The following is a 17,114-nucleotide window of genomic DNA, read 5'->3' as shown; positions in this document are numbered from 1 at the left end:
TTGTGTCTCCTACTGCTCCTTCACTACTGCTCCTGACACTATCTCAGTGAGATACAGCTAGTGCCGAACGGGCAGCACTTGATACTTGATGCTGTGTTAGTGCATTTAAGCGGTTGATAAAAACAGAAAGTTGGTCGGATGGTTTGCACAGAGGTACAAGAGACAAGCCGAGGGGGTGGGGGGGATGCATTCTGAAGGTGACATGCGGAGCTTTGATATATTTCAGACTTAACACCAGCCATGTGCCCCACTGCTGCTTTTCATGCAGCTCTTTAAAGCAGCATCACGGAAGGAAGACAATGTGTCCACTGATAGGCCAGCTAATCATATCCAGAATAAGATCTGACTGGCAGATGGTGAAAAAAGAAGGTTCAAGTCATGTCCAAAAAGCACATCCATCAATTATTATTATTTTTATTAAAGCTTCTCCTGCACTCAGGGTCGCGGAGGATGCTAGAGCCTATCCCAGCTATTTTGGGGCGAGGTGGTAGGAGGAGTTGGCACTTTATCTCATGGCTACACAGACAGATAAATAACCACTTACACTCACTTCTGCTGCCAATTTTGACTTGCCAGTGTGTCTCAAAGTGAGGGGGAGCCGGGGTACCCAGAGCGAACCCATGCAGACACTTCACTTCTGACACAGATATGAATTAAACTCAGACCAGCAAGATGATACCATTCAGCAGAAAGCAAGAGAAAGCACTCAGTTCCAGGATGCAGCTAAATTGTGAACATACTTCCACATTAAAGGCAATTGATGCTTATTTCTGGAAAAGGACAAACTTGGTGTGAGCCTCTACCACTTGAGAAGGGTTGGTGGATAAACAGTGTAATGTCTCAGAAACATTCCGAAATGGATTCCATCATCTCAAACATGTGCTACTTTCTAAATTAAACAGATTGACTCCATTTCACCCCGTGACCCTGAATAGGAATAAGTGGGTATAGAAGATGAATGAATGAATGACTCCATTTCACTCTGCGGTCTTCATTGTCTTTAATTCTATTAAAAAAAAATTTTTTTAAAAATCACCGTGCACAAGACAGATGCAGTGATTAGGGTGTTTACATATTGCAGGATTAGGCCTCGGGGTTCTAGAGGCTGCAGAATCTGAGGTAAAAATGTCTCAAAGCAAGTCATTACCACCGCACAGTGTCGTTGAATGAAAAACATCAAAGAACTTATTTGCATGAAAGCCAAGGAAGCTGGTTTAACATCTCTGCATGTGTTCATCATGTCAACATGGCCAGAAAGCAAAACAGGAAAATGAAAACAGTGCAGCCCAGGCCAAATACTCACTGAGCTCTGTAGGTGAGACATAGAAAGTGAAATCCCCATCAGCCCCGAGGACAAAGAATAAAAAAAGGAGGAAAAAAACACTTTAAAAATGTGTCTCACAAGCAAAGCTTATAGGACTTACTCTACGATTTCAGTTACCCTAATGTTGTGAAATATTCCCAATGCCTCATTACTTGCATTTTGCAAAAAGGCGAAGCCTCTCTCTTCCCTGTAATGAGCCCGGAGGCTTATTAGCCTGGTGTGAATTGAATTGAAAGGGCCGATGCCCTTCTCATTTCTCCCCGTCTGCACGGCACCTAATCAGAAAAAACACAGAGCCACGTCATTACACTTGACGAAACTAAAGAGGATAATCCCGTAGTCCGTTCAGGGTATTTTAGAACTGAATTAAATCGCTCATCCTTTCTAACATATCACCGTGCATCGACATTCTCTCCAGGAAATGCCACGCATCCACCCCTTCAGAAAGTGACCGCAGGTGCTAAAAGTGATCCAGACTGGATCTCTGGTTCCACTGAGTCTCGTCATGGTGCGGAATCGTGGCAATTTGTGGCACAGCTGCTGAGAAACTCGAAAGAGATTAAAGGAGTTGCCAACGTCTGCTCTCCTCTGCTTGACTTGTAACAGAAGTGGTGGATAATGAACCTCGAGTCACAACTAGATGTTCAATTAGGCAAAAGACGAGGATTAATGTTTGTTGGAAACAATCATTCCTCATCTCAACTCACCAAGTACTCAGGGAAATCACCCTTAATCCATTTGTCTGTGGTATCTTAGAATGCACTCAACGATGAACTTTTTTTTTCTGATATACCACTAAACTTCCCCTTCCAAGCTATTGCCGTTGATTATATTTGATGATATCAACAAGCAGCACCTGATAAACTATCTTCCCTACTCTGCCTTTCTCCGACTGCAGACGGAGCCCCTCAATGGTTGTATGATGACAGCGATACTCTGGATGATCAAATAGATATAATCCACTCTATATTCATTACCTAGCTCCGAATATCTCTTTTATGCTCCTCCTTTTACTTTGCTTGCCTACCAGACATCATCTAAAAATGATAAGGACCGCAACAAGACATTGGATTTTGGAAATCCTCAGATTCCTCAACATGTCTCTGAATAGACATGCTAGATATCAGATCAGATCAAGATTTGCTTGCTTACTTTTTTCTTAATTTGGTGAGTAGCTAATGCGCAGCTCAGGTGACCAGATAATTTAACTCAGTACTCCAGTGGGGATTGAACCGCCAACCGATCGAACGACCAACTCTAACTCTGCCGAGTTAGCTGACTACCGATTAGCATTTCTGTTCTAAAGAGTGAGCCTGTGAATGTCTCATTATAATCTGGTCCCAGCTTCTACCGTAATGTCAATTTGCTATCTGTGCCATTAAGTTTAAGATTTTTTATGCCCCAAACACCATTGCATTTTAGTGTCAATCCAATGATATGTCTTCTTAAAATCGAGCGAAGTGTTAGTTCTGACAGGGAACGACGTCAGCCTTATTAGTATTCCCCGCTGTGCGACCCTAATTAGCTGTAGGCTTACATCACTTCCCTCAGCTCCTTTTGGTCAGCCTGAAAAAGTGCCCTTTTTAACGCCACCCCAACTGATCATCTTCTTCTGCTTCTTTACCGGCGATCGAACAACCCACCTCCTCCCCTGCTCCTCCATCACGATTAAAACAAACATTTTCTCTGCAGCTCTGGTTCTGCAGGGTTGGTTCATAGTTGCTGCCGTTAGCTCCTTAAAGTCAATGACAATCACTCTCCATATCTTTTGTAGAGTTGGTGCGCAGCGTGTGAAAGGCGTGGCTACAGGAAAATGAAGCAAACATCATCTGTCAAGTGAGAACGATGCCTGTCACAGCAATGACGAATGGCTGGCAGAAGAACAAGGAGAAGGATCAGGATTAGTGAATACTAGCAGGAGTGTGGGTCTGAGGGTGTCGACGGAGCTGTGGGGGTGATGGAGCTGACACATATTTAATGACGTACCTCCAAAATGAGCGGAGGAACGGAGAAAAAAAGACATTAATGTCTGGAAAACAACAGACAACCTGAATGAAGGTAACCTGTCTAGTTTTCGAGGGGCAGCATACGGTTTAGGTAACATAGGCAATAAATTGGATTTATATATCTATTTCCTGAAGATCTGCTGAATGAAACAGTGTGCAATTCCAATTTCAATTCACTACAAAATGTAAAGGGAAATCTTTTTCTGTTGACAGGGAACTGAGAACTTTCTCAAGAAAAAATATGTCAGATATCCATGATCAACAATCTACTGGTTATGATAGGCTGGTCTTTGTCTTGATCTGATAGCAAATCCAATTAGCGTACAGGTATTTCGAGAAAATTTTGAAGTACAGTCACTTTGTTCATTACTGTTCTCAAAGGAAAGGAAATGCTGCCAAGTTGTCCAAAAAACAAAACAAAACAGCTACAGCTAACGTATTCAAAACAATAACTCATTAATGGAATATTATTTTTCAGAAACAACGAAGGACGTCATGTGTTTGATTGATATTGTGTCAAATGTTTTCTGCTAATTTATTGCCAACAAGTGCATCTGTTACCTTCTATGTGTTTGCCCTCTGGGACGGATGAAAAAAAATCTGTCTAACGCTATCACTGAGCAGGTGCAGTCGGTCACTAGTTGGCAGGTGGTGACAGAAGTAAACGCACTAACACTGCGGTAAATGTGTGTGGGTGTTGCGCTATCGCTGCAGGTGTAGAAGGTAACAGTCAGAGATCCAGCAGGAGTGGGAGACAACGTTCTGTTTAATATTGTTTCATACTGAGCGATAGGGACTCATTTACTTCAGTATGATAACAGGTTGCCAGCAGGACCAAAATTGGACAGCAGCAGACAAACTATCAGATCTCGTGTTCATAAATCGTACATTTGGATTGATTTTAATGTAATGACAGTGATAAACGTGTTTAAACAAGTTTGTTTTATTTAATAATATATTAGGTTTAAGTGTAAAAATACATCTAAAGTGATTTTTTTTTTTTTTTTTAAAGGAAGTGAAGTCTGCTTAATTTACCCACAACCGCTCATTGAACCTCTGTGGTCCATGATACAAACCATTCTGACCTTATCATTACTGTCTGCAACCACTCTGTGCTAGTGGCCTTCCACAAAGAAAGCTGGAGAGCTGTGCCAAACAAAACAAAAGAAAAAAAAAACAAAACATAAATGCTTTCCAGATTTTGGGCAACACATTTTGTTTTTGTGGTTTTTTTTGAGTCATCAAAACAATTATGTACAACACTGAATACAAGTACAGGTTATGGATAACATTTCAATTGAATCGCATTGCATGCACCAAGTAAACATCATCCTACCATCTGCAGCTAGAGAACTGAACTTCCTGTGAGGATGCTGCCAAGTGGTGACAATAAGCAGCATCACATCCAACCCTGACACTCGACACAGGTGCTCCAGGGCTGCATGCCCAGCCCTCCCCTTCATCCACATGACTGCACAGTCACACACAGCTCCAACATCATCGTCACCAAGTACGTACTTCTTTCACACTTTCACTGCATTTTGAGTCATGTGGAATTAAGCAATTCACCTGCATTACCTGCAATGTGATGTGACAATACAATTTTGATTGTGATTCTGATTCAGTGATTTTTACTACTTTTGAGGTCTTTTTTATTTTTCCTTCAGGCCACATCAGTACCTCTAAATACCACGAAATAACTTATTGTGGAAAGCAGCAGGCCTGGTCAGTGTAAATCAATAGCTTCATGTATGAGTTGGAATATTTCATTTGATTCTTAAATTGCACTGAAGGCATCCGTTCAATGCAATACAATTTTTTGAACGTTATACTTGTGTACATTGTGTACATGAGGGAGCGCCTGTCTGCAAGGTTTTTTTTAATTTTGATTTTTTTTTTAAGTTTTTTTTAATGCATAAAATGTTACTAATGAGCATACAAGCAGTGTATGTAAAAGTAGTATGTATGATTTTTTTTTTCTTGTAATTTGCATGACAGAATAAAATAATAGATTGTGTGGGATGCTTTTCTGTGTGTGATTGATTGTGCTATGTCCATGAAGTGCAAAATGCGGAAAGATTGGGCTCAAAGGAATTCTGCTCACCTTCAGCCAACCTCCAACGTTATGGAAACATTATCAAATCACTATGTTATGGAGATGTAGTGATACAATAATAAATTGTATCAATGCGACTGAAAATAATAATACATTACACAATAGAGTGCAAAAACATAACAAAGGTGATCAGGAATATGTCCTGTGATGTCCAGTCAGTCAGTCCATTTGAGGGTTCAAGGTTAATGTCTCATGGTAATTTTGATGGAAAACCACATCAAGTGTGTAGGCAGGCCACCAAAGTTAAATAGTCCTGCATTAGGGCAGCGCCTGTGGTCGGGTGGTGCCATTCTTCAGAGTCAATGAATTGTGAAAACCATTTTGAAACTATATATTTAAGGGCCCATTGTGCAGATTTAGAGGCTTTTCATGGCATGAAACCACACAATGTAAATCCTGTTTTTTATTGCCCATCAGATCTCTAGTTTTCTTTTTCCTGTAGTTGCTTTGATGTAGACATAGACACAAAACCCTGTAGCAGATCAACGACTGCCAATTTAGTAAAAAAAAAAGAAAAAGAAATAATTAAAAGCTTTATAAGAAACTAACTCCACCTCTATCTCCCAAGGCTTTAACTATTAAGTACATACTCTGCCTCTCGAGAAAAGATGACAAAAAATGTGTTTTATTATGGGGTGTTGATTTCAGGAGACGTCTTAGTATTTTTAAAAGCCAGAAGCTCTGTTAACCATGGTATTACATGAGCGTGTGTGTGACTATGACTATACACACCTTTTATATTCCTTTAATTGTATAGTGTTGGCTCGTTTTTTTTAAGAGGCCTGAAAAAGCTCATTCTTCCTTCAATTTATTTAGGAAGCAAGCTTCCAAAAATATCGGCCTATCCGAACGCTCCTAGGCTTCCCCCATTAGAGCCTTCTTTCTAGCCACACCGGAGACAGCCTGTTTCAGGAGGCTCTTTTTGCAGGTTATTCCATATTCCTTTAGGAACTCGCCATCCCCTGACTACCTGACTGGCATTTGATTAGAGTGTGAGAGATCAGACGAACCAGGAGACAGTCGCTGGTCTCGGGCCATACAGCAACCCACTGGGCACCTCAGCTGGAAGCTCCCTAAACAGCAGGGACGTGCTCAAAGAAGAGCTGTCTTGAACAGGCACTTGTTTTTTATTGGACCGAATCAAAGTTTAATGAACAAGGCAAAATCCTTGGTCCACCTCCCCCCCTGGCAAATGTTCTCTCTCTCTCTCTCTCTCTCTCTCTCTCTCTCTCTCTCTCTCTCTCTCTCTCTCTCTCTCGCTCCTTGCCTCAGCCTGAAGAACCTCTTTTTTTAAACCCCATCCTGAGGGATCCAATCTCAAGTGGCTCAAAGCTCAAAGCGCAAGTGTGTCACAGACCATCTTTCTGTTTGGGAAGACATTAAATACCTTCACATCGCTTTGCTGCAGGAGACGGTAAGGCATGAGACTACACCTGGTTGACAAAACAAGTAAAGACATTGCCGTAGTAACAGTAGTGGTGGTGGCATTGCTAGTAAAAAAAAAAAAAAAAAACTTGTGGGTATTGAAATCAAAATCACACACCAGTGACAAGATTATTAGTGATCACCATTGGCCGTGTTTCCCATACCTGGGGCCGTCTGCTTGTATTGGTATCACTGAGGACATACTTCAGAACTAAGAGGAAACGGGACCAGAGAAGCGGATGGGACTGCATGAGGTAAACACCATCTGGTCTTGCTCTAATCGAGTAAATATGAGGGAAGAGGTTGAGTTGCTACGGGCCAGCCAAGGCTCGCACACGCAGGGGCAGAGTGGAGAAGTGTTCTTCTTTACCTGTTCTGTCATTTCTCTACACATGAGAGTGTTTGTGTATATAGTGATTGCACATATTCCATTACTTTTTTTGAAAATTAAACTTTTCAATTATGTTGTTTGACAACAACTGCATCAGCCACATGCGAGATTTTAACACATGGGTACTTACAAGAGATTTACTCTGCTATTTTTTTTCTACACATTTAAACACATCTTAATATCCAGAGTTTTACTGACGAGCCCATTGCAAGTCCCTTCAAAGCGTTCTGTAATTGTAATACTTTTGGATGCTGTTTGAATGACATGCAGGACAAAATAGTTATGTCCATAAACATTGACAAAGGAGAACTGTCAATTTCCTTTGTCATGGGGCAGACGAGAAATTGAAGAACAGACAGAGGACCCAAAAGTAACTGTGCTAAAGAAGACTGAAGTGGCTGAAAGCTTTTGTGCATTCAAGTGTCACCCTGACCATGCAATTCAACATTTATGACGATATATATACATATATATATATATATATATATATATATATATATATATATACATATATATATATATATGTATAAATATATATTTTACATTGTGCAAGCATACTGCTTTCAAGCCAAAGTCCAAAAGACCAACAGACAAAAGAACAGCCACTGCTTCCGAAGCGACACCCTGTTTCCTCTGCAAAGATGAACACTGTACCGCTGCGTAAGTGTTTCAAGGCCGGACAATAAGAGGGAAACAGCTCAGCAGATTGCTCATTACGGAAACGGAACTGTGGCCATTAGAGTTTGGGATCAGAGATTAACGAGCACTTGATGCTGAGACCTTGGCTCTGAATCCACGTGGATTCATATGCCATGCATTACAAAGCACTCTTAGATATTACTCTTTCTTGTCGAAACGCTTATGTGCTGCCGGTCCACTTCGACTGCAGTCGCCATGGAGGCACGTGCCCTTTATTCCTGGAGGTATCGGCTGACAAGGTCACCGGGCTGATTGATGTTTGCCTCCAGAGCCCTTCCCCTGTGTACAGGTTCAACACCAATCTCCATTTCTGAGGTGCTAGAGAGCAGAGCGCCTGTGGGGATGAAAGACACCACCGCAATCCCCCACAGACCTCCTGATCTGTCTTCACCATAAAGGTGGCTGTACTGCACTGTAGTCATTCCTGTGTGACTCCAGGCTGTGACATATATCTGTGTCCAATATTGCAAGAAAATTGTCCCCACAACACAAAACACTGTGGAAGTCTTTGTGCGCACTGTTCGCATAGTGCCAGAATGCCAGTATGTGCGTAATCATGGCAAATGGCCACACAGCCGAGCCTAAATCTAGTGCCACAATCTGGCAACTTCCTGGTCACAGTGAGAGTGTAACCTCGCTGCATAGCAACATTCTTGGGCATTTGTGTGAGCAAGAGTTGTCATCAGACTGTAAAGAAGAAGAACTACTAGAAAAAGAAGTAATAGTAATGATGCAATACGACACAAAGATGAGGTGAAGACTTATGGGACAATTGAGGAGTTTTTGCCAAAGAAACAACAACAACAAAGCAATACATGTGGCCAACAACATTATGGTACCACTACTAGTAGTATTGTATTTCCTCCCTTCTATTCAGAATGTTTTCCTGTCGCTGTTGGGCATGGGCCCTCTACTATGTGTGATGCATATTATGTACATCATGTGTACTAAAAATGTTCAAATATTCTCAAACATTTTAAAATTAAAGTTTCATCACCCGCATGTATTGCAGGTCTCCTTTAACAACAACAACAACAACAAAATACAAAAAACTGTTAGAGACATATCTGCATTCCCAAGCCATCGGTGAGGAGGATCGTGCCGGCGGTTCTGGATGAATTTCTTTTGTCCCTCCCGACCTACATCCACTTCCCTCACAAACACCGTCGACAAGCCAAAATCAAACAGGGATTTCACAGCATCGCTGGATTTCCTAACACATGCGGAGCCATCAATTGCACCCACATGGCAACAAAAGCACCATCAAACAAGAAATGAATTCAATTATGTCAACAGAAGGGGGGTTCCATTCTGTTAGCATGCAGACATTTTGCCACATAAATTTGTCTCAGTTGTTGCCCGGTGGCCTGGTGGAAAACATGCCTCTGTGTTTGTGTGTGGTTCTCCAGATAGGAGATCACTGTTGAGACTGTTGGTATGTAAGTATGGTTATTGAAACATTTTCACTGGAAGGTGATCAAGGTTATACGCTCAAGCCATGGCTACCAACACTTCTAAACAACAGGTAGAGCCAACAGTAGCACAACTATAATGGAGTCCGTATGCATTCAAGAGCCACTGTGGACTTGAAGAACAGCTGAAACCTTTTTAACCGGTGGATTTGGGCAAGAAGCAGTCATTGCAGTCCATACACTGGTCTCTTTATCTATCTATGGCTTTTGGTGCGCGTGTGACTTTGCAGCGCCGCCTCAGTCAGCCCTGGCGACGCACAGTCCCAGCTGGACCGGCTGGTCCTGAGCGTCTGGCTGGTGACACAGTTTAACAACAATGTCACCGAGTTATTAAAACGCTCTATTACACGCTGTGCTAAAAGGTTTGAAAACACACCTCCAGTGTAGGATTGATGGTGGTCCAACATTTTCAGCTGAAAAAGTTGCCATTGACACATTGTCACCATGATCAATAATCCCAGACAAACCTGATGCTGTCCAGCATGAGTGACAGGTGTGTCGTACTTTGTCCTCTAGGTCGTTTCTGTACTTAGGTGCATTTATATATTTCATTTATTTATATCCAGTAGTGCTTCAATTTTGGTTCACAAGACTTTCTTTTCTTGAGTGTTTTTACAGTTTTTACCATGAGGGTGAAATAATATATTCATGTGGTTTTTAAGAGGATGCGTTTTTACCACAAAAGGTCATTGTGGAGACGTCTCTAAACGCAAATGACCGAGACAGTGTTGCAGGACACTGATTGCATAGCGATGTGTGTACAACTGGTATGCCCATAGATTTTTACTTATGCACATTCTTTAATCCGTAAAACAGAATTTAAGGCATTGTCTCTGCATTGTCGATAAATGCGGGTCCTGGGATATCTTCAGAACCACATGGACTTAATTTGGTCGGTGCAGAAAATATCTTGAATAAAATCTAAACACACTTGAACGAAGAATTTCTTGTGTATTGTTTACTGCCAACATATTACACTGCCATATGTATTTACATGCAATGTGTTGCTGGCCTGTTTTAGAGCTTCCTGCCCTTAGACCACCAACACCTGCTCTCATTTTGGAATGATTGCTTTGTGTACGCTATTTTCTTTGGAAAGCATACCACGACTTAATGACATCACTTTTGCTTTTTACTTTTGTTTTTGCTGCGGCATCAAAGGCAGCTTTGCCCATGTCTGCACATCTTGTGGTGGTATTTAGAGTGTTAAATGTGAGCTTTAGCATCCAGATGGTTAACATATTTGTGAGAAGAGATGACGAAACCGAGACAGAAGTGGAATTAGAGTCATGCAGTACTTTTCTCATCTCTCTTTCCCTTATTTCTTTTTTGTTAGATTTCAAACCATAACCTAATAATTTTTGTTATCGTAAGATGTCATCATTAATTACATGGTGTAATATATATAATTTACATACATAACAAATACATTAACTGAGAATTCATTAAAAAGGATAATTATGTAGTCATCTTAGTGTATTCCCAAAAGAAACAAAAAAAATGTTCATAGTTCCCTGGACTGATCCAAAATGTTTGATGTGAGCATTGAGATGTTGGCACTTGTGTTTCAAAACATTTCATCTTAATTATATGTCAGCTTTGTCCACGCACATGATCTAAGCCCTAAAGAAAAGTTTTGAATTGTAATTTTCTAGCATGAAGGAAAAAAAAGATTTTATTAGAAGAGATAACGATTCTATTGCTGACACTAGACGTGGTAGATGAAACTCATCCAAGGCATTTTTTTTTCAATGCACAGTGTCCTAAATCGATATCTATCAGCCGTATTAACTGGTTTCAAGATTGAATCATAGTTCCATTTAATTCCATCTAAGCACATAGCAAGTAAAAAAAATCAAAAGGCATAGGATTTCTTTGATTTTCCTCCAACTCTGACAAGGTTTGACAGGTTATTAGTAGAGGGTTGGGTCTGGCTTACCTTGAACAATGAGATGCACTTTTGTGGCTTTTGGTTTCTTGTTAGTGAGGATTGAGCACACGTAGGGCCCTTCATCATGGACGTCAACGTTTTGGATCTGAATGCTGTACTCCGTCACCGCTGTGTTCTCCATGAGGACGACGCGAGGATCCAGAGACCACTTCTCACTCCCAGCGAATAATATGGTGGTGCGATTGAGCCATGCCACTCGTGATACCAACTTGTCCACATTGCATCTGAAAGGACAAGATGACAAATACAGAAAAGAACAGGAATACATTAGAGATTTTGAGCCTTTAGCAACAACATCATTCAGCAGTGGTTCAAAATTGACAAAGTATCATTCAGCAATCCTTGATGAAATCTTCGGAAGAATGAGGAGCCAAGAAAAATAACAAATGACATTCATTCCAGGGGCACATTTGTGATTGTTGTTGTGGTGTTCTGATGCAAGGGCAGTCTTTGACAGTTTGCAGAAAAATGCCCAATTTTCATTTTTGGGCATGATTACAATTTGGTAGACTGCTCAATCTGCAACTGTGGCTGATTACAAAATGAAATTTTATGAACTTTGCGTCCTTTCTTCACCCTAAATTCCCCAAAACAACAAAACATGCACAAGTATTGCCTCTAGTTCTGCAGCAAGAGGAGTTTTCACAGAACACTTGCGAAAGTGTTCTCATTCGTATTAGATTACTGAAAGTGACCATCACAGAATGAGCTATCGCATGAGTTGTTCATTAAATACTTCTGCACCTCTGCTGTGGCTCGCTTTAGCATTGAAAAATAATAACAACAACAACAACCTACTAACATGGAAATACATTTTATCCATTTTTAAGGCACTGTTTACAAGGAGAGGACATTTATTTGAAACCGAGCGTGTTTTTGGGGAGAAAAAAAGAGATCACCCTAAGCCGTCTCCAAAAATATCTGCATGTACACGGAAACACTGGAAAGTACTTACACAAGGCTTTATGTGGCGCTGTGGTTTTACCCCCTGAAGGCGGAAGAAGAAGACCTGGAACCCTGTGTATTTACAGAAGCTAGCTTGCTAGCATAGCAATGCGAAGATGGCAAAGAACGCACGCAAAAAGACGGTGTGGATAGACGACAAAGTTGAACTTCTGCTTTGAGTTACTTACTTACTATCTCGCCATCTTTGCGTCGTATCCACAAAGGTTTTTGCGCTAGCGATAAGCAGGCACAAAAACCGCCGGAAACGCAGCACCTGATGAGTCAGAAGCGCAAATTGCGCTCTGGTAACTCTGCCGCATTTTTAGACCTAGGTCATCAGATATTGTAATGGTGGTAAAAACGTCAATTGCAAAAATCCCCACAGCCTCGGGTCTCCATCACCCTCTTAAAGAGGCAGTATAATTCCCCCCGGCTCCAGGTGAATATTATTTGCTGGCGATGGGGCATAATTGCCATCAATGTGTCTACTACGGAACTACAGAAACTAAATGGATAAAATTTTGTGGTATATCACACAAATAAACATAATGCCCGGTAAAAGTGACGGGCACGTTGCTGGAATGTCTTAAAGGGCACATGTGTGTTATTTGACCTCTTAAAGGCCTTAGCAGTTTAGCAAACAGTTTAACCTGTGGTGTTGAAGACATAGACACCCCAAGGATTTCAGTCTTACTCCTCAACCCTCCAGCATACGCATCGCTTTTAGTTTCATTTGGTTCATCATTCACTTATTTTTGTTTCATGTGTTCTTTGTTTCATATTCACACATATCGCCTTTCGGCTGTAATTGTTTCTTTGCCTGCCAATTGGCACATCCGGATAAAATGTTTGGGGTGCAAGCAATTTGAGTATGGATGAATCTAGAATGAATTGCTCATTGTACTGTAGCAACATAACTTACTATTTATTTACATATTCCATAACAGGGATAACGTAGAGCATTTTAAAAGCTCTCCTCACCTCTTAGCAATCAGTGTGTTGCAACCCAAACATGTATTTACTATTCTGACACACTTTTATAGAAGTGTGGCAAAGGGCACCCCTCAACCTCGCTCCTGCTCAACGAAAGCGATCAACAAATTCCACCCACACATGCAATTAAGGGCTCCTCGGTATCTTGCCCAAGGACATTTCCACATTCAGCAAAAGTCAGAGATCTATCCACCAACTGCCTGATAAATAGCGCACCTGCTCTTTGCCCTGCACCTCACGGCTCTGCTTCATTCATCTTAATGTGCTTACTTTTTACACTGCCACACCGTCACGACTTTGTGCACAAGAAGTGGTAACGTATACTATATCTTTTATCGATAATGATTACATAATCGATAATGTATATCAAAATTTAGCTCTGAACATCAATTTACCCATTCTCCTCTGACCCCTAACATCCACTGGACATTTTTCCTCGTACAACTTTCGCTTTTCACTGGATATTTTCTCTTTTCAGAACCATTCGCTGTAAACCCTAGAGAGGGCTGTGTGTGAAACTCCCAGTAGATCAGCCATTTGTGAAGTACTCAGACCAGCCTGTCTGGCACCAAGAACCATGCCACGTTCAAAGTCCTCCTTTCTCCCCGCATTCTAAAGCTTGCTTTGAACTTCACAAAGCAATTTTCCCAATGTCTGCGGGTCTAAATGCAGTTTTGCAGAGTTACTGCCAAAATGCTGATTATCTGTTTGCGTTAATAAGCAATGAAATATTTTTCTCAATTAGGTGGACATGGACACATCAAGACCCTACGACCCTGCGACTAATAACCACATCAAATATTTTTGTATTCTAGTGACTGTTGCATTGAATATTACTATGAATTCTCTAAAGAGGAAAGTGAACTGATGCACATTTCAAACAAAACCAGACTGCATTTCTTCTTTTTTTTTTTCAAATAAAAACGCCTACTGGCTATATCATTAAAGGATAAGTGTAGTTTTCCTGGGCCAACTCCACTTTTTAAGGGCTGTTGGCGAAGTTGGCTTGGATCTGCACAAGCTGCAAACACCCTATTTTCAATTTGCACAGACTGAGCTAGATGGCCGTATAATTTTGTTTGTACTCAGCTCGAGAGATCACACACTGCCCGGATACATTTAGCACACCAACCAGGGGGCTTCACTCACCTCACTGTGTCTGCTCTGCCAACCTCTCGAGTCAGCCACACAACATTCATGGTAAATAGAGCAGAACAAGAACTTTCGGGTTCACAGATTAACAGGTTTTTGCCAGAACTAACATGAGCAGTCAGCGTGTGTGGCTCTCAACACTGGGAAAATGAGAACGTGAGGAGACTATAATTGAGGGGATATAGGACTAAAGGTAGACAGTGCAGTGATGAAGTGTGATTTTTGACTGAGCTGAAACGCAGTGGAACTGAATCAATGTGTTTTCAAACCTTAAGCCATATTGCGTGATGAAAGAAGAAGCCTCCGTCCAATTTTGAATGTGATTCAAAGATTTTGGACATTTCGGTTTGTCAAGTGAATATGTCCATAATTTTGACCAAAAACTGCTGATGGTGTAATGTTAAGAAAGACACCAGGTCAAAAGTGTCTCTGAACATTTCTGAGCAATAACTGCAAGTTCCATGATAAGCCTTGTGTTTCTGGCTGAACAGGCAGAGATAAAAGGAAAGACATATAGAAATATACTTCCACTAGACAGATCTCTAATTCTTGCAGTGTCTATCGGATGATAACGTCCTCTATGTGAGACTTCTTTGTCGGCGACAACCATTAAATGTACCTTAATGCAAAGTAGAATAATCATATTGAGGTTAAACACAATTTTGTCCCATCTGGCTGGGAGAAATGTCTGTTGTCAAACCATACTAAAATATTTCATTAATTATTTAAAATAATTTTAGAAATGTTTGTTGACATTGTTGTGAAGCTGTTAAATATGCTGCAGTCCCGTTCACATAAATACATAAATAATCATGATTCCCAAACTTCTATGCTTAACTCCTGCTTTCTGCCAAGCGAACCTGACGGATTTTGTCAGTGGCAGGTTGGGTGTGAATAACCCTGCGTTAACTGAATCCCCACACTTAAGCTCCCTTGAAGGCCAGCGACTGCATGACAAAAACTCAGGGCTTTGTATCACCTTGCATGGCTGATAGTCATCAAGAGTGTAGTTACGTGACAAAAAAAAAAACCACACAAATGACTTTGAAGGAGACAGGCCACTGCAACAACTCCTAAAAGACTACCAAGCTGCTTTGGCTGGGTGACGAATGGTGTTGAAAATTACAGGGAAGTCAAAAAGACAACAACACTGGACACCTTCAAGTCTTTACAACTTCACACTATCCTCTCAGTCTTCCTCCATAGGCACCAACTCAGTGTTCAGTGTGAATGAACTGTGGTGTGTTGAAACAATGGATAAGCAGAGCCAGGAAAGACTGGCAGGACGCAGAGACAAGAAGCAAAAAAAAAAGAAAAAGTGTAAATCTGACAGTTAAACTTCAGGTGGATGCTGTGCAATTTGAGAGAAAAGTGCTTACATAATCTTCAACTATATGTATTCATATAAAGTCGTTTTTCAAAAAAGAAAAAAATCAAACTTCAATACAATAAATACATCTTGGCCTTGGTCCTCAGCCCACTCCCATTCGGGAGATAAGTCCAACCTCAAGCATGCACGTAGGGGTCTTGTTCACAAGTGAGTGAAGCATGGCGTGGGAGATTGACGGAGGATGGAAGGCAAAGCTCTCGATTTACCACTTGATCTGTGCTCTGACCCTCACCTATGCTCATGAGTTCTGGGTAATGACCGCAAGTACGTGGTCTCGGATACAAGTAGCGAAATGGGCTTTTTCTCCACAGGGCAGCAGAGCTCAGCCTTAGAAATAGGGTTCGGAGCTTAGACACCCAGGAGGAGCTCAGAGTAAAGCCACGGCTCTTCCACATCCAGAGGAGCCAATCCAGATGACTCGGGCATCTGGTCAGATTGACTTATGGGAACCTCCCTGGGGCATGTCTCACTGGGAGAAGGCCTCGGGGCTGACATTCTGGGAGGGACTATATCTCCCAGATGGCTTGGGTATGCCTTGAGGTTCCCCTGGAGAAATTGGTGGTTGCTCGGGACACATGGAAACAACAAGCTACAACAATTCATTGATATTTCTTCAGCACAAAGATACAGATGTATTGGATAAGCAAAGAGACACGTGTACAGAGTTATAAATAAGAGCATTGCTAAACTTGGCTGAATCATAAACAGATAAAAGTTGAGAAAAAAATGAACCATTTGCCAAATGATCTAAAGAGATAGAGTTGCAATCACTAGTGTACGCAGGAATGGATCTACGCTTGATGCCCTTGCATGGGGATTTATTATTTTTTATTATTTCTCTCTGTCTGTTTCTTTGGGGGACTGCAGAACCCGTGTGTGTTTATTTTACAGCGGAGTACTAAGGCAACAAATCCTGGAATCGCTTCAGATAAAAAAAGACCAATTTAGTAACTGAGCTTACTCAGTAACCTATGTACGCACCAAGTAAATATATATAGTTTAGGAAAAGCCTCTCCCAGTATATTTATTCAGTGCAGGAATCGGAACGGTCAAAAATGTTAATAGGAGGTTGTCAGGCTCTTCTGCTTTTATCCGAGCAGGTGCAGCAGTGGTCTTGTAGGCTCAAGCTGAATGCATGCCAAGTTTCTGCGCAGGAAAAAAGGCGGCATGTTGAGGTGCAAGGGCAGACGACTCTTTATTCACTTCATTTGGCCGCCTCTGCAGATAGCGCGAGGAAACATTCATGGAAA

The 17,114-nt window shown here is 41.3% G+C and overlaps 1 protein-coding gene across 2 annotated transcripts in view; it reads right to left on the bottom strand.

Moving 5' to 3' along the window:
* Nucleotides 1-17,114, bottom strand: part of opcml (opioid binding protein/cell adhesion molecule-like) — a 243,131-nt gene that overhangs the window by 52,842 nt on the left and 173,175 nt on the right. For both annotated transcript variants that reach the window (XM_076020003.1, XM_076020002.1), the window contains one exon: nt 11,373-11,608. In XM_076020003.1, coding sequence (XP_075876118.1) covers nt 11,373-11,608 — 236 coding nt within the window. The remainder of the gene's footprint in view (nt 1-11,372; nt 11,609-17,114) is intronic.

The sequence above is a fragment of the Nelusetta ayraudi genome, unplaced genomic scaffold (genome assembly GCF_046127955.1).
Source record: "Nelusetta ayraudi isolate G7.1 ecotype Tasmania unplaced genomic scaffold, CSIRO-AGI_Nayr_v1 ptg000011l, whole genome shotgun sequence".
NCBI lineage: Eukaryota > Metazoa > Chordata > Actinopteri > Tetraodontiformes > Monacanthidae > Nelusetta > Nelusetta ayraudi.
Note: the sequence above shows the minus strand (reverse complement) of the source record. Positions and strands in the feature narration are given on the sequence as shown.